The following is a 21682-nucleotide window of genomic DNA, read 5'->3' as shown; positions in this document are numbered from 1 at the left end:
GATGTTTACTTTTTGATCTTGAAATAGTCAAACTGTATTCCCATCTCAATCTTTTCTGACCTTGGAGCCTTAAGTATTGTTCTGTGATACCCTTATCACAGGAGTAGATGGAACTAACGTATAGTGGTAAAAGATACCAAGCTGATGGTGGGCACATTTGTTTTAGTATCTTGTTAGAAGACTTGGAGAGAAGATGATAGTTCTGTTACTGTAACATAACTTCTGTTTCAGGTTTATTTGGTGACAGACATCTCCAGCACCCGGGAGAGGGAGAAAACAGTTGGGTGGGGGAGCATTACTGTCTTTATTCTGAAACATGTTTGCTGTGTTGTGGTTTTCTGTTTTCACTTTTAGGTGTTGTTATGCGTCTTTCACTTCAGAGTTTTGGGAATAAACAGTTTGTTCAGCATGCATCTGAGAGCTTGTTATCCTTTACTGCTGTAATGTGTAAGGTTTCTTTGGAAGTCTTTTTGTTGTAATAAATCTATTACAAGTAAAGCTCAGCCCCTTTCAGTCTCCCTATGGGAGGGAACACACACACCATGAAGACTCCACAGCCTCTCCAGGCAACCGCTTTTCGTGTCCAGCCACTCTGAGTAAAAAAAGCCTCTTGCTGTTCAGAGGGAACCTCCTGTGCTCTAGTCTGTGCTCATACATACATCCCTGCACACGTCTCTTCCCTCAGGCTCCCATGAAAGCAGAGAAACAAAGCTGACCTCAGCAGCAGGGCCCAGATGTGCTGTGAGGGCAGGGCACCTTGTGCCAGTCTAGATGGGCAGTGGAAGGATTCTTTCACAATTTCCATGCTTACTCTGCTACTAACCAGACGTGTGGACCCAAGAGAGGTGTCATGTGCTCATTTTCAATATATTTTAATTAAAAAAAAACACAAACACAAAACCCAGTTGATTATCACCCAGCTGGAAAGGGACTTATCCCTGAATTATGTAAGAGCTGCTGTTTGAGAGTGCCAGGAAGGCCAGGACCTGTCTGTCCACCCAACCAAGCAACTTCTGGGTGTGAGTGAGCACAGTTCTCACTGCTACTCTGGGACAAAAAAGGGCATAGACACAGTAAAGATGGAGCTTGCTTTCACGGAGGAGAAAGGGACAAGAAGAAAGTGAGGACCTTCCACTGTGCAAGAGAATGAAACAAATTTTTCAGCATCCCCAAGAATGGAATTAGAGCAACCAGCCTGGCAGCAGCTCTTTGCTAGTATGTACTGCAGAATTTTAAAAGTCAAGTCAGCTTAAAAACAGCTGATAGGTGGAAGAACTGGATGAAATTACTTCTGTTGATTTTCTGGTGTTTGGGTGTTCAAGTAGCTTAGAGAACTGACTTGTCCCCAAGTCTCACCTGTCCTAGCCTTATGACTATGGATGAGCAGTTTATGGAACAGATTTTGTGGTTTCCTAAGGCCGTTGCCTCCTAACTGTGAGATGAAGAAAAAACAATAATATTAGGAAGGAAAAAGAATAGCCTAAGGCTGACTGAAAAGGAGTGCTGCCATTCATATACTCTCAAGTGAAACGGTAAGTAAACTGACACCCAACTCTTATATGTAGCCACCTGCTGTATTTCACCACAGCAGAGGTAACAACAGCACAACTTGGATTGAGAAATCTGTCCTTAGATGTCTAAAATCAGGTAATCTACAGCTGCTTGAGTTTCCACTGACAGCTGATTTAAAAAACACTCTCTAAACCACACAACAGAATACTAACTTAATAAACTGCTCCTTGAAAGTGGAAATGGGGAAAAAATTAGCAAAAGCTGTGATGTAGTAGCACCAAATAAAAATAAATTTATTTTGTAAAAACTATAAACAATATATACACAAAAAGTTTCAAGGGTTGTCACTTCCTTGTTTACAGGAATGTACATTATTTTTGCTGATGTCTTAAGACTTAGTTTTGACATTGCCTACAACTTAGTGTCCATGATAATATTCCCATCCTTGTCCTTTACTCTGACTCTTCCAGAGACATACATTGTTGTCTGCTGTCCATTCATGTACACAGTCTTGACAGTACCATCTGGATATTCCCGTCTCTTGAACTGTGATGTATGTAGTTCTCTCTGGCCATTATTGAACTCTATAGTTTTGCTTCCATCTCTGCATTAAAGGGGAAAAAAAGTATTTTGTAAGGATTATACATAGGCTTAAGATTAATCTCAGAACAAACATCAAATGTGCAAGGGTAAACGAAGGAAGAAATGAAAATACAGTATTTGTGCAAAAAATGTGTTCTCTTAAATATCCCATCTGGTTCATACTTAAAAACCTGTTTCTGTAAAACTGAGATGACTTCTTTATACTTGGGAGCTTCTACTGCGCTTCCTATGCACTAAATGCATTGCAGTGCAAGAAGAGTTTAGAACACTGTTCTGAGCACTGCAATTCCCAGCTGTCTGTCAGACCTGCCTCCCAGCCAGGCTCTCCCATGTTTTCTAGGATTATGTACAAATAGAAAAGTCAGGTCAGGACAACACCCACAGGCATTCAGTCTTTGTCTCCTCCCAGGTACCCGAAAACCCCCAAACCTCAAGCAGTACATACATGTTCACAGTACAGTTTATGCAAATGTCAACCTGGAGAAGTAGATCTGTAACCACACAGTGCCCCTGCCCGTGAGCCCCAAGTGCTCCTGTCCCAGCCCAGGGACCCAAGAAGAAGGCAAAGCTTACGGCTGAACACGAACAATGGTGCCGTCTGGAAAGATACTTTCTTCCTGTCCATCTGCAAATAAATTCTTGATCGTTTGATCAGGAAAGGTAATTTCCTTCTTGCCATCAGGATAATGCTTCTCTGAAATGTATTTTGAGACAAGATATTTACTACATATATACATATATATATATATGGGTACTTACTCTGACAATTAGGTTGGGTGTTTTCTTTACCTATTTGTCCATTTGAAAACTGCAAGACCTCTAAGCCATCAGAGTATGTAGTATGTGTAATCTTAGCATCAGCATAATAATAAATCTGCAGAAAACAGCTCAGATTTAACATAACAAGTAAGCAGTTTTAAATATGTGTGTACACACATATGCATAAATAAGTATTTATTGGAAAACGTGGAAGATGTAGGGTACATACCACTGTTTGATCAGGCATAACCTGCTTCACATCCCCATTGAAGAAGGTTATAGTTACAGTCTTTCCATCAGAACCCACTTTTTTCCATGTTCCATTTGGGAAAAATGTGAGGTGACATCCATTTTTCAAAACCCTCTCAACCTAATGAAAACATTGCAGAGAGGTCAGTATTGAGCCATCACACTTATATTCTCATTCATCTTTCACAAGAGTTGTCTTCCTGAATTTCAGAGTGCCAAGCTCTCATTTCACCTTTCCATCAGGATAAGGAGTTTCTCTCTGTATCTCTTCACTGCCTGTGTAAGCAGGACCAGATGGTAGTGATACATGAGCTTCATTAGGAGAGGTGTCCTGAGATGACAAACAAACTCACATTAAGCTTTGTCTTTATACATTTTTTCCTGTGCTGACAGGCATTTTAGGAAACATTTAGGAATGGAAGGAAGACAAGTATGGGAAGGCATAAACACAATCTGGCATTCTAGTATAACTCAAGTGGTAAACCAGACTATAATAATTGGTTGTCTGTGGTCAGCTGTAGTCTGGACTAAAGTGGAATTCAGTGGCATGTTGATCATGGTGCTCAACTTCCCTAAGAAATACATATTAGGGTATGAAACAAGTTCCATAAAGCCTGAATGTGACCTACAGCAATTAATTAATGTAAGAATTATTTCAGCTATTTACAAGATCCTTGTGCAGTTGCTCTGCATGGAGCATATGAACATCCCTCTATTTTAATTCTCTTAAAAGGTAAAACATTTTGCAAAATTCAAAAGAGCAGGAGATTATTACTTTATTTTTTTTCCTGAGCCAAAGAATAATTCCTTTACTAGACACAGGTAAAACACTCTTCATTGACTAATACCTTGCCATTTTCTGGTATGACAGTAAAAGTTGAAGAATATAAGAAGCAGCCTTATCAGTCACCTTCCAGATACTCTTTTAAGTACAAATAACTATTATTTCATTTTAGGCTTTTTCCTCCCTCTTAGAAATCAAGACACAAGACTTACTACTGTAGAAGTCTTAGAAGAATCTTCTACTGCTGTCACTGTCTCAGAGTTGCTTCTCTCATTAGCAGGTCCTGATGCAGGTGTTCTAGGAAGTTTTCCTACTCAGATACATGTAATAGTTAAATTGGAGACTGAAACTGTTACAATTATATATGAGGTTAAGCTGTGCAGGACATCTACATTTCTGAAGTGCAGCAGGAATTGAAAGTGGCATATTTATTAAAAGAATAGGCATATGCCAATAAAAGAATTGGTCATTGCCACTGCTTCTTGTATCAGCAAGAAGCTGCAACTGAAGAATCACTGCAAAAGGCATAATGCACCTTCTCTCCTATTTCATCTCTGTGGATTTACATAGGATTCCCATCCCCCAGGAATTTAGACAACATTATTAGTTACGTCTTGTAATGAATAAAGGAAGGTTAATATAACCTTTTAACAGAAACTGATTAGCACACACTTTTCCCATGCCTCTCCTATTAAATTATCAAAATAAAACTAACTCCAGTTCTGGCACATACTCCTCTGACAGATAACATGATGGTTGCTTGAGCTGTCAGAAGTGTCAAAAAATATCCTGTAATGACTTTCTGTATGTTCATCAGGAAAGCAAAGAGCCTTTGCTCCTATCTGTGAACAAGGAACACCTGCTACAGTGTTGCCCATATGATTACAGATCCTGATAACGAGATTCAGAAGAGACACAACAGTTCCAATGCTATCAACACAGTCATCTAGAAGTTAGGAAGAAATTCTTCCCTGTGAGGGTGGTGAGGCACTGGAACAGGTTGCCCAGAGAAGTTGTGCATGCCCTGCAAGTGTTTGAGGCCAGATCGAATGGGCTTTGTGGAAAGCCCATGGAAGCAGGATGGAACTGGGTGGGTCCCATCCAATCCAAACCATTCTGTGCTTCTGTGATCTAATCAACATCTGCTGGTTGGAGAACACCAATGATGAATGCCATTTTGGACTACAGAAAGCAACAGACCACAGAATCACAGACTATTCTGAGTTGGAAGGGACCCACAAGGATCATCGGGTCCAACTCTTAAGTCAATGGCCCACATAGGGGATTGAACCCATGACCTTCGCATTATTACAACCAAGTTTTAACCAGCTGAGCTAATCTTAGGGTCAAAGCAGCTTCTGCTGTGCTCCAGACCACCAAATACAACCAAGAAGCATTTTCACTCTGACACTAGTCTCATCACAGCTTTCTCCAGAATCCTACCCTATGAGGAGGCATTTTTCCATATGCTCAAGCACATTACAACTTTCAGGTGCTGATGCACTCCACAGAGCAAAAATTCCCATTATTTTTATTTTAAAGACTTAACAAAATTCTCTGATCAGAAAAACATTTTTACCTTTTGCCTGTGAATAACTTTTGCCATTCATTTTGCTGCACTTCTGTAGTGGACAAGGCAGAGATGCAGTCTGACTTTTGGGGCCTCTGTTTGGTAAACACTAAAAGAAAGGGAGTATCTGTGGTTTATGTGACATATAACTGTTCATGCAGCATCAACAAAACTTATACACCATATGACATGAAATTTACTGGAAGCTTTCTTCATAAACTACACATTTGAGATGTGGTCAGCAGAAGGACGTGTGTGATGTAGCCCAACTCTTCCTCCATCTGCTCCCTCACTACCAACAACTACAGAATGTTAATTTGGTACAAGCAATCCAGAATAATAGTTACAGTTTCTAAACTTAATATAATTGCTTTAGACAATAGTGAACTGCCTGCTTTTCCTGGTTGATCTGTAAGGGACAGAGGGTCACAAGTTAGACCCCATCGATGATTTTTCTCTTATAAATGCATAATTCTGAGTTTCTAAGGTGAGTTCCTCAACAAAAAGGATGCTGCACATTGTGAACATTCACACTGGGAGAGAATGTGACATTGACAAAATTCTGTCTCTGTCACCACTAGTGTAGTCCCCACATTAGTAAATTAAAATTGAACAGCTAAGTTGAAGCTACTGGAGTTCAAGTACATGACACAAAACTTGTGAGTATTCAGATACATGTAAAACATCAAGATAAATAACTTACACATTCTGCTCTTTTGGGGGTCATAGCAGTGTTTTCTATTTTCCTCTTGCTTCCAGCAGCTTCTACTTTCTTCCATGCTTCTAGGCGAAACTTCTCCATAATTTTGATTTCCTCTTTTAGCTCCAAATTCTCATTTACTAAAGCTTCTATTTGATCTTTCAGGCGCCGATGGGTGGTTGACCATTTTGCCTCTTTTCGTTTTAAATCTTCCTGTAACTCTGCAATCTGCTGTTTTAAAGCCTTAGAAAAATGCACATTTATAAATTAAAGAGCTTTCATGTTTAAATATATTAAATTATTTTTTAGTTTCTGATAGAAATACAAGCATGCAGAAAAAAGTGAGATCAGCTTAATAGCACAGGGGATGAAAGGCAGGAGAAATTTCTTCCCTGAAAGATACTATTTACTTTAGAGTACCAAATTCATCAGCTCAGCTTCACAAGCTCCAATTTCCATCACAGGAATTGGTTTTATTGCTCTCTTGGCATCCTTTACACCTCACAGACTGGCCAATACAAATACACTTGAGACAGAAGCATGAAATCCTTAAGGCTACCTTTTGAGAGGACCCTTCAAAAATCTTGGCTCAGGAAAACAGAGAGGACACTGTCACACAAAACACACATAAATCTGCATAGCCAGTTCAGCAAATGTTACTTCAGTCTTTTGAAGTAAGGCCAATTTGTAGGGAAGGAAAAGGGAAATCCCTGTGTGGTGTTTAGTATGACTTCTCTATACATCTCACATACAATACATCCTGACAATGAAGAAACACACAGATCTTGTTTCCTACATCTCTGGTATCAGAAGCCCTACAAGTGATAATAAAATGTAACTTTGAAACTTGCAGAAGATTACTACATTAGACAGAATAAAACTCCTGTGAAGTTCTAGTTTGGCTTTTGATCCACTACCATGAATAAAAACTCACAACTTAATATTTTAACTTTGGTAATTTTGTGGCAAAGTTGAAGATCATCTGTCATAGTCACAAGCAGTTTTTAGTATGGAAATGTGACAAAGAGATTTGCTTGTTAGGAGTTTTGCCTTAAAATCATCAAACAACATTGGGAAGACTGTAGTTCCATTCCTCAATTACAATCATTTAGATTGGAAAAAAACCTTTAAGATTGTGGAATCCAACTGTTATGCCAGCACTGGCAAGTCCACCACTAACCCACATCTGCTAACAGTTCCCATTTTGATATCACTTGCAAAATTTCAACTAAGTTACAATTTAGTTCTTGACTGCCTTTAAGTGAATTTCCACATTCCTGTGAGGACTGGAAGAATAGTATGTCCTTATACCTGAATTTCATCACGTTCCTTTTTATCTGGAATTGCTCTAGCTTCTGTGGTGTATTTCTCAAAAACTTTACGCTCCTTTTGAAGTTTTTTTATTTCCTTTTTTTTATATTCTTCTATTTCAGCCAGTTCTTGGGCTTTCTGCTGTTCAAAGTCTGCAATTTCTTTCCTGTAATTATGAAACAAAGTTGTTGTTTTATTCCAAATCTACTTCAAATCTGGATTTTTAAGAAAGAAAATGAAGACTCAGTATTTTGTGGTCATTGATTCCAATTCAGCATCTATTAACCCCAGGAAGACTTACCTATAAATGGTATTACTTATTTAAGGAGTAAGAATTGTCATACAGTTAGTGTTTGAAGCCAAACAATTTATATTTTTGTATCTTCTAGTCACAAGAGTCATCCTGAATTTAGCAAAGCTTTGGCTAAAATCTTCCAACATTCTTCAAAACATTAGAACACCACTCTCCCAAAAGTACCAGGGAAAAGAATTTGCCAACAGAGGAGGTCACAAACATCAGCCAAAGACACAATGCTGTTTCCAAACAAAACAAAAGTGGCTGTGGTAGGAACAGGTGTGCCATATTTAACATCATCAGAGGTAATTATTCTACTCTGTATGTCGCTTATAAATGCCCCAGTTCAAATTAAAAGATTCTCGGTTGGTACAATCATCTAACCCAAAGCAAAAGCATCAATCATGTCAGTGTGAAGACCAGTTCTGCAAGACCAGTTTAGGACTGTGTTATCCCTCAGAACAAAAGTACACAAATTCTCTCAAGTATAACTTTCAATGATATCATATAAACCTAGCAGGGGTTCTTAATATTATAATTTCCGTGTAAGTTTCTTGACCTGTCTCCCATGTAACTGTTACCCATGAATTGTTTACTGGTGCTATTGATAACTGGACAGCATGATAGTCTGCAATGTCCTATGTAAGTGAATGCACCAAAATGTTTCATTTAAAAATCACCTGATATTTGCCAAGGCCTGCTCTCTTTCTTCACGGAGTTTAGTTAGAGTTGTGTTTTCAGCTCGGAATCTCTCTATCTCAGTTTCCAATTCAGTGAGTTTCTCTCTCAGTAGCTGGGATGGAACAGAGTTTCCTGCCAAAGCAAAGCCAGATGTACATTATCTAAGCTGCATCCATAAGACTGAAGCAAACAATTATCACACACCAGCTTAAAAATTGTAAAAAAATAATACTATTTTAGAGACAATTGTAATATTGCAAAAAACTTCTACTATTCCAGTAACACAGAAGATACATTTTAAAGCATTCTGTACTATTTACTCAAGTACCTCAAATATGGAGTAGATCTATCATCTTTGTTCTTAAAATTCAACCTAAACGTTTCCTGACACAACTTCAGGCCATCCCCTTGGGTCCTGTCACTGGGCACCACAGAGAAGAGATCAGTATTTGCCCCTCCTCTTCCCCTCATGAGGAAGTAGTAACTGCAAAGAGATCTCCCCTCAGTCTCCTCTTCTTCAGGATGAACACACCAAGTGCCCTCAGCCGCTCCTCATGTGGCTTCCCCCTTCACCATCTTCATTGCCCTCCTTTGGACACTCTATAATGGCTTAATGTCTTTCTTATATTGTGGTACCCAAAACTGCACACAATACTCAAGGTGAGGCCGCCTCAGTGCAGAGCAGAGCAGGATAATCCCCTCCCTCAACCCACTGGTGATGCTGTGCCTGATGCCCCCCAGGAAGGACATGGTTGGCCCTCTGGGTGCCAGGGCACTGCTGGCTCAACTTGCCATAAACCAGGACCCCAGGTCTCTTTCATGGCACTGCTTTCCAGCATCTCATTCCTCAGTCTCTACAAATATCCAGGGTTGCCCCATCCCAGGTGCAGAATCCAGCACTTGCTCTTGTTAAAATATGTATGGCTGGTGATTGCCCAGTCCTCTAATATGTCGAGATCTCTCTGCATGGACTCTCTGACTTTGAGAGAATCAACAGCTCCTGCCAAATTAGTATCATTGGCAAATTTACTCAGTATCCTTTCCAGTCCTCTATCCAAGTTATTTATGAAGATGTTGAAGAGCACTGAGTCTGAGATGAAGCCCTGTGGAACCTCACTAGTGACAGGACTCCAGTCTGATGTTACCTCATTCACTATTACCCTCTGTGCTCAACCTGTGAGCCAATTGCTCACCCACCACATGATGTGTTTATCCAGCTGTGTGCTGGACCTTTTCTCCAGAAGGATACTGGGAGACATGGTACCATTTTTCTGAAATCCAAAAAGATCATGTCAACTGACTTATCATTAAAAACCTAAACAAAATTCTAAATATTCATTGGAGCAGAGTTTGAAACCAAGATCACAACCTTACAGAGCAAAGATTTACATGGGAGGCTGTGCCATCACTTTCACTGAACAACTCCATTTTTTATGATAGCAGAAACACAACAGCTTCAACAGGAGGTTTTGGAGACAGTCCTCCACAGACTGTAACCATATAGATGAAATCAACTTGTGCAAAACAGAAAAATTAATCCACATTTCCCATATTCCACATGAATTCCCTACATACTATACTACTCTTGGAAAATACAGGCAGGGCTGCCACTGCCTTATATCTTATAAGAGGAATAAGCTAACCTAGCAATGCATAGCATTACCTTACTGTAGTGGAAAGGGAGGTACCACTTCATTTTCACCTGGCCTTTGATACTTTCCTTCATTCAGAAACAATGATCAAGCAGCTCCAGATCAAGTTACTTCAATGAGCTGCTCTGACAAAAGAACTAGTCTCCAGAGGGGAAAAAGGAAAAATCAAAAACTAAACTAACATTTACCAAAAAAAAAAAAGTTTTCACCAATCCTTGTCATTCTGCAAGCTGCATAATTGTTAGACCTGGCATCAGACATGCAACCAGAGGAGATCTAAGGGGAGAACAGGGCCATTCCTTCCAGCAGAAGTCTGTACTTACACCCTTTGGTGTAATGTCAGGTTGAAGCTTAAGTGCTAGAAGGAAAAACTTGTAATATGTATCTTCTTCAACATTTTCTACCCATTGCTGTTCTCTCACCTCCTGGCTCCTGTTCCACGTTCAACTTGGTTTCACGTTCTAAATGACAGCCTGCTTTCTGTTTTGGTTTCAGTGAAGGAAACAGTTTCATCATCAGGCTTGATGCAGGAGGTCCACTTGAATCACTGTCCACTGCAGACTCTTTGGACATTTCATCTGCTTTCTTTGAGGCAACTTTTCTCTTTATTGCTTTATCTGGGACAGTTGAATCATTCTTACTGAGGAAGTCCATCTGTGAAGGCATTTTAGTGTATTTTTCAGGTAAAACACTGCTAACATAATTTTCATCAAGGTCACTCCATGTTCTGTCATCATCAAACTCAAACTTACTCCGACTTATACACGACATGCTTCTGTGATCATCTGTAGCTCTTCTAATCCTTTGCTTTGACAGTGCAATGCAATCTGTGTCTGACAAGCCAAGGTCAGTATCTCCATTTATGCTTTCTTTGCTGATGTCTGTAACAGAACTTCTACAATCAAAAAATTCTGGATCACTTTCTCTAGGGCTCACAAAGGCTGCCTTAGCATCCTTGTTGTCTTGCTTCACTGAGGTCTTAAATCCACTCTCAGAATCTGTAGTAGTATCTCCATTGCCCTCACCCTTATCTTCATTTACAATCCAATGATTACTTTTTAAATCAGGAGCTGTTTTCATGGAAGAAGCTGAAAATACTACATTGTCTATTTTATTCAATGGATCCTCCATTCTAAAATCTGTTCCTGAATTTGATGATGTGTGCATAACTAGGCTATTACGTGTATTTTCCTCTGCCATGCAGTCTGCACTTTTATTTTTCTCATTAGTATGTTTGACAGCCAGTGCCTTTACTTGCTGCTGTTTTGCCTTGACAGGGGTAGAAGACATTCTACGGCCTTTTAAAATTTGCTGATCTTGATCCAAGATCCTTTGCACAAATGAGGAATTACTTGAGAAAGATAATTCCTCTGCGGCTTGTTCTAGAAACAAAAACTCATCTAATTCTAGATTCTCTTTTTCTTTTTGTTTTTCCCAGTTCTCCATCTTATTCTGAAATGACATTTCAAAAGATAGTTCTGAATCTTTTACGGGGTGACCTACAGGACATTTAGGATTGGAAAAGGCACTGGCCAGATCTTGAGACAACTGAGACTTTTCTGTGCCAGGTAATTTGCTTTTGATTTTGCCAGTGTTAGACTTAGCAAATCCTACTCTGTTCTCTTTATTTTCTGTTTTGTTATTAATTTCTGATGGGTAATTATCTCTCATCTGTCCATCTTGATTTTTTCCTGATTGCATTCCTGTTTCTAATGGCAAGATATTTTCTCCATTGTGATTCCTGAGTACCACCATCTTCTGAATAGGGCAATGTTTTGCTTTATTGAGGTGGTTGTAATTTTTACTTGGTGCAAAAGGATTTTCAGAAACCAGTTCCTTGCCAGAAGGCACAGTTTTCTTCTGTATTTGTGATCTGTCCACTTTAATAACATTTCTGTCATCTGAAGCCCTTTGTTGAAGTTTTGAGATGTTTTCTCCATGTTTTGTAATTTTAGATTTGGCATTAGTGAATCTTGTTAAGCCTTCCCCTCTTTTCAGGAAGGGTCTTTTGATCATTATTCTTTGAACAGCTGATCCATTTGTCTCCTGAAAATGAGTAAAAAAATTAAACCACAAAATGCTAAAAAGCTCCTTACACAGTTTGAATATTTCTTCAAATAAGCCCCACATAAGAGTAGAATTTAGATGGTACATTTCTACTGGATTTCCAAATACTTAAACAAGTGGAATATCTGGAACTTATTTTATTTTATTTTTAGGAATGTGAAGTGTTAGCTTTCAATGCCAGCATCTTCCCTGTACATTTTTAAAGCACCTATCACATCTTGGCACAATATATAAAGAAGAATAAAGTTTTAAAAAAACGTTAATAAACAACCTGTAACTTCTGGTTTTGCTCCAGACGTTGCTCTTCTAGTTGTATCTGTTCTTCCAAGAATTCTTCAAAAGTCTGTTTCTTCTCATGCATTGTAGCTTTAATAGGCCTAGTGTAATTTAAAAAAATCTATATAAAATAACCCTCTAATAACTCTTATAATTCTATATAAAGTAACTATGTTTAACATCACTGCTATTCAAAAACCTAAGGTGTAATTGTGTAAGAGATGACAAATTATGAGGTGTTTTAGTCATTAAGTTAAACTGAGAAATGCATTTTAACACTACATGTTTATCTTTTGAGAAATAGTTTATCAAATCCCTGCAACAGTTAATATACATATCTCAAATATATTGTCTGCAGGTTTTGTTTTTCTTTCACTGTTTTTCTTAATGACCCTTTCTTTCAGCCAAATCACCAACCTTTCACTTGTAGTTTAGTCACACTGCTGATCTCTACAGTCTCACCTTCCCACTCAGGAGTGCTACTGAGATCATGTTCCCTGTGTCGCCTTTGATACTCCCCTTCCTCCACAGGATAAGGGTCTGGCTGGGATGCAGTGAGCTGTATTCATAGCAGCCCCTATGGTGCTGTGTTTTGGGGCTGTGACTACAACAGCCTTGATAACATAGGGGCTTTAAAACAATGCCAACTGCTACTGTTATTGTGTCAATGCGACACACAAATCTTTTACCATACTGTAGTGAGGTGACCTGGTTGAACATGAGGCGCCCACCAAAGGTGCTCTCTCACTCCCCTCTGCAACTGGACAGGGGAGAGAAAATATAACGAAGGCTTCATGAATTGAGATGAGGGCCAGGAGAGATCACCTACCAACTACTGTCACCCGGAAAACATACTCAAAGTGGGGATATTAATTAAATTTATTACAAATATAATCAGAGTAGGATAACGAAAAGTAAAATAAATCTTAAAAACACCTTCCCCAAACCCTCCCTCCTTCCCAAGTTCTACCTCCTTCCCCCCAGTGACACAGGGTGAGGGAATGGGGGTTATGGTCATTTCATCATAGGTTGTTTCTGCCACTGCTCAGAGAGAGGAATCCTTCTCCTGCCTCCCTGTGGGGTCCCTCCCATTGGAGACAGCCCTTCACAAACTTCTACAACGTGAGTCCATCCCAGGGGCAACAGTTCTTCACAAACTGCTGCCACGTGGGTCACTTCTCCATGGGGTGCAGTCCTTCAGACACAGGGTGCTCCAGCATGGGTCCCCCACAAGCCCTAAGTCCAGCCAGGAAAACCTGCTCCAGCATGGGCTCCTCTCTCCACAGGCTGCAGGTCCCTGCCAGAACCCTGCTCCATCATGGGCCTCCCACAGGGTCACAGCCTCCTTTGGGCATCCACCTGCTCCAGCGTGGGCTCCTCCATGGGCTGCAACTGGATGGCTGCACCCCCGTGGACCTCCATGGGCTGCAGGGGCACAGCTGCCTCACCATGGTCTGCACCACAGGCTGCAGGGGAACCTCAGCTCTGCTGCCTGGAGTACATCCTTCCCCTCCTTCTCCACTGACCTCAGTGTCTGCATTGTTGTTCACATAATCTCACTATGCTCCTCTCTGGCCGCAATTTTCACACAATAACTTTTTTTCCCCTTCTTAAATCTGTTATCACAGAGGCATTACTATCCTTCCTGATTGGCTTGGCCTTGGCCAGTGGTAGGTTTGTCCTAGAGCCAGCTGGCATTGGCTCTACTGGGCATGGGGGAAGCTTCTGGCAGCTTCTCAGAAAAGCCACTATAACCTTCCCTGCTACCAAAACCTGGCCACACAAACCCAACACACACATAGGAGAAGGTTTCTGCCACAACCACTATCAATAGTTCTTGGCCATATACAGACATTTTACAGAATCACAGAATGATTTTGTTGAAAGGGGCCTTAAAGATCATCCAGTTCCAACCCGCCCTGCTATGGGCAGGATACCTTTCACTAGACCAGCTTGCTCAGGGCCCCATCCAACCTGGCCCAGGTTCCACACACACCTCTTCATTCAATACACAACACCACACCTCTTACAGCATAAGAAATTTCAAGCAAGAACCTCTCCTACTACAGGTCACCACCGTACCTGGAAAAACTGAATCCTTGGTTGAGAAAGCTACACAAATTGAGAGTATCAAACTCTTTCAATCAGGACTCAGAATTCAACCAAACTTGTGTTATTCGATAAGAACTGCATAATCATGGTCTGAATTACCTTTCCTCTGTATCAGTCTGCAAATGTTCACCTCTGCTGGAATTTTCAGAGAGATCTGCACTTCCCACACATAAAGGATCAGTGTGATTGTGTTCATTCACCATTAACAGTTCCATCTTTTTTTCTGGACACCACATGTTTTTTCCTGTGAAAGTAATAGAATTTTTTTCATCCCAACAACAAATCAGTTTTCAGGACATACTTTAAGCAGCATTCAGGTCAGACTAAAAACAGAGGGGAACATCATGGCAATGTTCTCTTAATTCCTACACAAAATATTCCTAAGATTTCCCCAAATTAATTCTTATTTGAATTTGCACTTTCTTTTTAAAGGAACATCCAGTTATGCATAAAAAAAATTCCACAGACTTTAAATAGTCTACTCTGATTGTTTATCTTCTTTGCTATTGTTAATGTACGACTTAAAAAAATAACTGGAAAGATTTTTGATGTCTGCTGTACTGAAGCATTCCCTTATCAGGCTTCTATTTCCCACATATGTATAAATTGAGAACAATTTGATTTTTGTCTCATACTGATTTTAACAAAACTCCCATGGACAAAAACAGGAACTCTGAGGTCTGTAAGCCGTCAACAAACCAACCAACTAATCAAGTAAACCAACAAAAATCAGAAAATTTTCAAAATAAGTAGTATAAAATTATACTCAGTAACTACAAGGGGAAAAAACCCACCACATTAAATTATCTTTCTATAAATGACTAACCAGTAATGTATTTGCCTTCCTTGTCATTCAAACAATTTGGCCTTTTCAGAGGCACACACAGGCCCTGATTTTCACAGGCAGACACTTCTGAAGGGCTGTTCTTCAAAGATGAGGTGAATTCTTTGTTGGTTAACTTTTGTAAAGAATCATTGTCTTGTGTATGTGAAGAAGCAATTGGAGCATGAGTTATGTCTTCAAAGACATTCTGATATCCAGATGATGGCAATTGGTGTGAAGTTGTTAAGCCTGCTGAATGCCCAGGTCTGAGCTTTTGACTTTCAGCTGTTAGAGTATAGCCTTGAAATTAGAAGGAAAAAAATGGCTGTGTCACTGTATTTGTATTCCAACACTACTGTTCCACAGGAGAAAAGATATCACACTGAGTGAGCAAGATTGATCACCCAGACTCCATCCTTACATTACTGATCAAGAATAAGTGATTAGGCAATCCTGATTTTCTTGTCCTAAGATAAGCCCTAAATTAATTGTCTCAGGTAGGCAGAGTGAAGGAAAATCATTTAAGTCAGGTTAGACTGGTACTGCTAAGAGAAGAAAATAATACTGTTCAACTCTAAAAGCTTTTTTCAGCAGAGAACTGTCCCCTCTCTTTGCACACAGCAAACATACTGGAAGACTGACACAGGTTACAGGTGTTTGCTTTTGAATACAGATCAGCTCTCGAGTCTAGTTCCGTTCATCACCTGGATGCAACGTGTGTGAGCACAAACAAGGAGGGACCACTTCACTTGGCTACACTGAAAGCTTAAAGCAATCAAAAATACTGTGAGAAAGCAGCTCATCAGAAAGTAACTGTTTGATTTACACTTTATTTCATATATGTACTGCAAAACAAGGCCTCCCATCATAGTGCAGACTGATCAAGTTACAATTGCAGTTGGCATTTTATAAAAACAGGACAATATTCCTTCTACAGCAGTTCTCAACTTTCAGGCCCTGAAGCCATGCAGCATTTATCTTTGACTAATCAAGTGGTCTTAAGATGAAGAACACAGAATACACTTTAAGATTTTAACTGGAAAATGAGATTAAATTTTTCAGTTTGTTTTTTTTTTCAACTTACCAAGAGCTGCTGTCTGGCCAGATACCATACTAAGTAGCTTCTGCTGCTCTTCCATTAGCCTTTGAAGTTGCTCCATCTGTTGTTTCTTTAGCTGTTCCTGTTTCTGTTGTTGCAATTCCTTCAGCTTTTCAAACAAAAAATTAAGGGTATCAGAGGCTAGGTTTATTTAGAATGTTCCACAGGATTAGCAGCATCAAGACAACAGGTATTTATTGTTTCAAAGATACTCCATTAGGCAAGTGTAACATAAAGGAAATTAAGGATTTTTTATCTATGAATACACAGTTTGCCCAATTAACAGTTCTATTAGTCTTTAATTGACCAATCTGCAAACAACAGAAATCAGAAGATTCATTTCTACTGCATGGGGAAAATATTCCAATTCTGCTCTTTCAATGTTAACTTCTACTATATGCTGTGTTTTTATTAAAAAACTAAATATTTCATAATAATTAAATCTTTAGAAAAAGTTGGGGAGGGGGGTGGTTCCTCTCTCCAAGGTCTCAGGTACAGTACTGATGCAAAAGAAAAAGAGAGGAGAGAAAGTGCACTGAACAACATTAAGACTCGCGAAGCTCTCTGAACAAACAAGCATTTAAATGCTGATTAAATTCAGTAATCCAGTCTTCATTTTCTTGCACAGCAGGAGTCCCTGGCACTGCCTCAATACCAGCTTTGAGGGTCATATGAAGGCAGGGCATCCTGTACCCTACCAAACCTGCAACCCAGACTTCCTTTACAGAAATGGCCTTTCCATCAGGAACTGAAGTGGAACCTGGAGCGAGTCCAGAGAAGAGCAACAAGGCTGGTGAAGGGACTGGAGCACAAGCCCTATGGGGAGAGGCTGAGGGAGCTGGGGTTGTTTAGCCTGGAGAAGAGGAGGCTCAGAGGTGACCTCATCACTGTCTAGAACTACGTGAAGGGCAGTTCTAGCCAGGTGGGGGTTGGTCTCTTCTCCCAGGCACTCAGCAATAGGACAAGGGGGCACGGGCTCAAGCTCTGCCAGGGGAAATTTAAGTTGGATATCAGAAAAAAATTCTTTCCAGAGAGAGTAATCAGGCATTGCAATGGCCTGCCCAGAGAGGTGGTGGATTCACCATCCCTGGGGGTTTCTAAACTGAGATTGGATGTGGCACTGAGTGCCATGATCTGGTAAATGGACTGGAGTTGGACCAAGGGTTGGACTTGATGATCTCGGAGGTCTTTTCTAATCCAATGTATTCTATGATTCTATGATAAACCACAGATATGGGCAGCAGCCTCCATGTCCATCTTTGTATCTCCAATGCACACATACATACTAGGTACAGCTCCTCCAAAGGAAAGGAAGGAGGCCTGATGCAATCCTTCCACAGATAAACAACTGGATCACAACTGTCATCCGAGACACAAGAAAAAATTCCCTGGAATTTCCCTTGTAGTCCCAGTAAAAGCAGAAGGCACTATGCAAGTAGAAGTTATGAGCTAGTGATCAAGATCTAAAGATCACCTGAGTCTCATCTCCAACCTCTTCACTCAATAAATTAATCATACTTCTACCTGTTCTGATAATAATATCTTCAGAAAAACAAACTGACAAGCATCAGCTTATTTTTTGTTATAGATTGTTAATACCTAAGACAGGAGACTTAATAATTGCACTAACGACACAAATAAACCAGCTAATATTTGTCATTAGCCACTGACTGATACTGCTGACAATACTTAAAAAGTGAGTAAATATTTTCCTATCACATAAAATACAGAAGAAAACTTTTACAACACCAGGTGAGTTGTGGAATTCTCCTCTAGAGACACACACACACTCTCCTTCTTCGTTTGAGTGAACAGAGATTTGTGCTGATGGAGCTGCTGATAGAGTGGACAAGAAGGTAAGAGTTCATAATCCTTAAGAGTCAGATCTATTAAAGTGCTGCTGAACACTTTCAGCTAACACAATTTGTACCTAGTAATTGGGAAGAGCTATGAGGTAACATACAGCCACTTACAGTGGATTAACTGACATACCTGCATTAGAAAAAAAATGGTAAGGAACATCAAAGCATTATAATTGCTTTTGTCCTGATGTCTTAGATACTTTATCACATTCAACACTAACATGGGTCTTCATCTGAACAGAACCAGATATATGAATGTTCACGCCTACTTTGAGAACTAACAAAAGAAGTTGCTACAGACACAAGAACACACAACTTCACCACGTTGTAAATACCTGTGGTGAAGAACTACCACTGTAATGACCAGCACGCCATTTCCACAGCTCCCAGGGAAGCAACAATGGAACTTTGTAAAACTGTGTGTACCTTTCAGGTAAAATGATTCTGAGAACAATTTTGCTTCAAATGGACCCTGTGCCACCTGGAAACAATGGCGGTTAGACACTCAGTAACTGCACATCACGAGGAGGACACCAACTTTTCTGTGCACGTAACTGTAACTTGGGACTTGCTCTTTAAGCTTGCTGTGGCCTATACATGGCAAGGCCTTTGCTTACTTACAGGTATGACAAATCACTTGCAGGAACAAACTAAATCTTAATGGATGTATGTCAAGGAATCCTAGGACTTTTACCTGTTCAAGCTTTTGTAAGAGTGGATCGCTGTGACTGGATTTTTTCTGCCCATCCACTTCAGCACGGACCAAGTCTGGTTTAGAGCTTTCCATGGTACATGCTGCTGCTGGAAAAGATGTTCCAGTGGGATATTGCTGAAGTGTTTGAGAGCTGCCAGACTCTTCACACAGGGAGTCAGCACTCACAGAAGAGCTGTCTGAAAGACGCAACACTTCAGCAGGTAAAGCTGTGCTATTTTCAGAAGCAAGCAACAAATTCTCTTTCTTGAAGTTCAAACCAGTAAAACCAGGATCTAATAAGACTCCAGCTCGGGAACTGTCAAACATCCAATGTCCAATGAAGTTTTGTTCACCACTCAGATTTTCAACACTTGGCATCTTGTAAATTGTACTCCCCTTTCTTTGCTGATCAGCACTAACAAAACATTATTATGTTATGTAGGGTTAGGACAGTAAAACTTTCAAAGTTCCAGGGATTTGGATGGTTATCGACTTTTAGCACCTAAAAATTAAGCAGATAAACAAACTAAGAAATCTACAGTAACAGATTCCCAGTAAAAGAAAGTTACCCTCTTACAACCAACCTAATGTATTTATAAAAAATAATTCACAATCAATAGAAACAATTTGGACAATGAGTAACAAACACATCCTGTGCAAAAAAAAAATCAACATAATCCAACTCTGCATTGTCTTATTTGAGTGCAATACCATCTCAAATATTATAAAGCTGTGTATAATATTCTCTTCAGTAATAAAGAGAAGGATTTAGAATTTCTTTTAAACACTTGCAACAAAAGAAGAGAGGTGATGAGTTGAGAGGTTTCCCCCACAGGACCTTCATATTAATGCGGAGTTTCAAATATGTCCATCTAAATACAAAGTTTTTACTCCACATATTTAAGTGCAACAATCTATGATTTTTGTGCCTTCCTAAGTTCCTTGTGGAAACTCTACAACCACACTGCCTGTTAGCTTCTTTATCCCAAGATAAAAATCCATCCAAAAGGAAGTTTGAAGACTGCAACATATCCTGCAAGTGCCATAAACCAGGAATGACTTCCTCACTTAGGAAGAAAAAGAGCCAGAACTGCTGCCGGTGGTGGTGTGGCTGCAGGAGCCAGACCACTCAGCCCTGCTACCTCAAACTAGTCCCGGGGCAAGTAGCTCTGTCTGTGCATGTGGTGTGTCAGAGGGAACAGAGGAAAGAAGGGGCCAGACACAAAGGACAGGCAACCACAGCAGCCCAGGCTCAACAGTCCTGCTGATGAGGAAATAACTTCTTAAAACTTCCTCGTTCCCAAGGGATCAGTCCATGCCAGCTCTCGCTTAATCTTCCTGCTGTACAAAGGCTGATGCTTGCAACCAGAGTCTGAAAGCACGAACTGCGAGAAACAGCGCAATTCCCTCACAGAGATGTTTTCCGACTGCCTTCCGTTTTGAGACGCTACGGAAGATTCCCAGCGAGGTACAGACTGCTGCAGAGGCAAATTCAAGCACAGTTTGTTTCCCCCGTCACCTTTCAGACACCCTCCGGAGACTGCCTGCCACTCCAGGCCTTCCCAGGGCGGTCACGGCAGCAGCACCTGCCGGAGGTGCCAACCCGAGGAGCCGGCAGGGATAGGGATCGGGACAAAGGAATCCCTGCAAAGGTCGACGGTGGGGAGACGAGCACAGCCGCGTTCCTCGGTGGGGCCCAGCGCCCTCCTTCCTTCACGGACACGGACACGGACACGGACACGGACACGGACACGGACACGGACACGGACACGGACACGGACACGGCCCTCACACAGGACGCTCCAAGTGCTCCAACAGCCCCCGCTGCTCCCCCGACCCCGAAGCACCCGCCCCGCGACAGCTCCGCCCCGCGGCCCCTCGCAGGTAGCGGTGCGGCAGCTGCAGCCCCAAGCCCGGCCCCGCTCCTCACGCCGGTCCCGCAGCCGCGCCCAGCCCCCCGGCCGCCAGTGCTGCCTTTCTATTACAAACCTGCCGCCATCGCACAGCCTCCCGGCGCCACAGGCGAGCACCGCCCCAGTGCAGGGCATGCTGGGAGATGTAGTTCGAACGCCGTGGGTCCTCCGGGCAGCTGGGCAGAGGAGGCGGTGGGTTTGAACTACAGCTCCCAAGAGCCTCCGCGGCGAAGAGGCCGTTGATGGGCGTGCGGAGGGAAGGCTGTATGTCCCGGGGCTGCCCGGGCGGGAGGCGGCGGCGGGATGTGGTCCGGGTTGGGAGTGCCCCTGGAGCCTGAGCCGCCCGCAGGGCCCGGTGGCTCCCGGATCCTCCCCGAGGGCGGAGCGGGATGTCTCTGGTGTCAGCGCCGCTCTGCTGCCAGCGTGAGGCTGTGGGCTTGCAGCGCGCTGTTCCTGCGGCTGTGGCGCCCTTTTAAACAGCAGCAGGGCGGGAGGAAGGCAAAAATAAAGGGGCAAAAAGCAGCCCCCGACCTCCTGACGCTTTGTGCTTTAGGCACGCTCTTAGTGAGCGAAAGTAGTGTTTGCCTCTAAACTCCAGAAAGTGTTAGAGCACCACGCTCCAAAATCGCCGGCCGTGTCCTGATCCCACGGCTGCAGAGCCGGGCGCTGGGTTGGGTTGTACGAGCCCACGGCAGCCCCTTCAGGTGCTTACTGCTAGTT

The 21682-nt window shown here is 41.5% G+C and overlaps 1 protein-coding gene across 2 annotated transcripts; it reads right to left on the bottom strand.

Moving 5' to 3' along the window:
* Window positions 1-1779: 1779 nt before the first annotated feature.
* On the bottom strand, window positions 1780-21063 carry CPAP (centrosome assembly and centriole elongation protein). 2 transcript variants are annotated; one of them, XM_071554500.1, is made up of 17 exons: window positions 21039-21063; window positions 19050-19551; window positions 16479-16602; window positions 15398-15694; window positions 14671-14815; window positions 12455-12560; window positions 10539-12162; window positions 8464-8596; window positions 7489-7654; window positions 6181-6420; window positions 5487-5586; window positions 4120-4217; window positions 3356-3454; window positions 3104-3244; window positions 2905-2989; window positions 2689-2809; window positions 1780-2116 (listed from the first exon to the last, which is right to left on the bottom strand). In XM_071554500.1, exons 2-17 carry the CDS (start codon window positions 19425-19427, stop codon window positions 1924-1926), a joined length of 4050 nt encoding a protein of 1349 aa, XP_071410601.1. In that variant the 5' UTR covers window positions 19428-19551; window positions 21039-21063; the 3' UTR covers window positions 1780-1923. The 2 variants fall into 2 exon arrangements, with proteins under 2 accessions (XP_071410601.1, XP_071410612.1); XM_071554511.1 differs by lacking the exon at window positions 15398-15694.
* Window positions 21064-21682: the final 619 nt, after the last annotated feature.

The sequence above is a fragment of the Pithys albifrons genome, chromosome 1 (assembly GCF_047495875.1).
Source record: "Pithys albifrons albifrons isolate INPA30051 chromosome 1, PitAlb_v1, whole genome shotgun sequence".
Classification (NCBI taxonomy): Eukaryota; Metazoa; Chordata; class Aves; order Passeriformes; family Thamnophilidae; genus Pithys; species Pithys albifrons.
The sequence above is the reverse complement of the archived record's forward strand: the minus strand, read 5'-3'. Positions and strand labels throughout refer to the sequence as shown.

What these genes read in the sequence shown, in the direction of transcription:
- CPAP (XM_071554500.1), bottom strand. Translation starts at nt 19,427, where the DNA reads ATGCCAAGTGTTGAAAATCTGAGTGGTGAACAAAACTTCATTGGACAT. An exon ending in TCTTACAAAAGCTTGAACAG is followed by an intron (nt 16,603 to 19,049) that starts GTAAAAGTCCTA and finishes TTGTTTGAAAAG; the next exon opens with CTGAAGGAATTGCAACAACA. An exon ending in GTTTTCAAATGGACAAATAG is followed by an intron (nt 2,810 to 2,904) that starts GTAAAGAAAACA and finishes AATACATTTCAG; the next exon opens with AGAAGCATTATCCTGATGGC.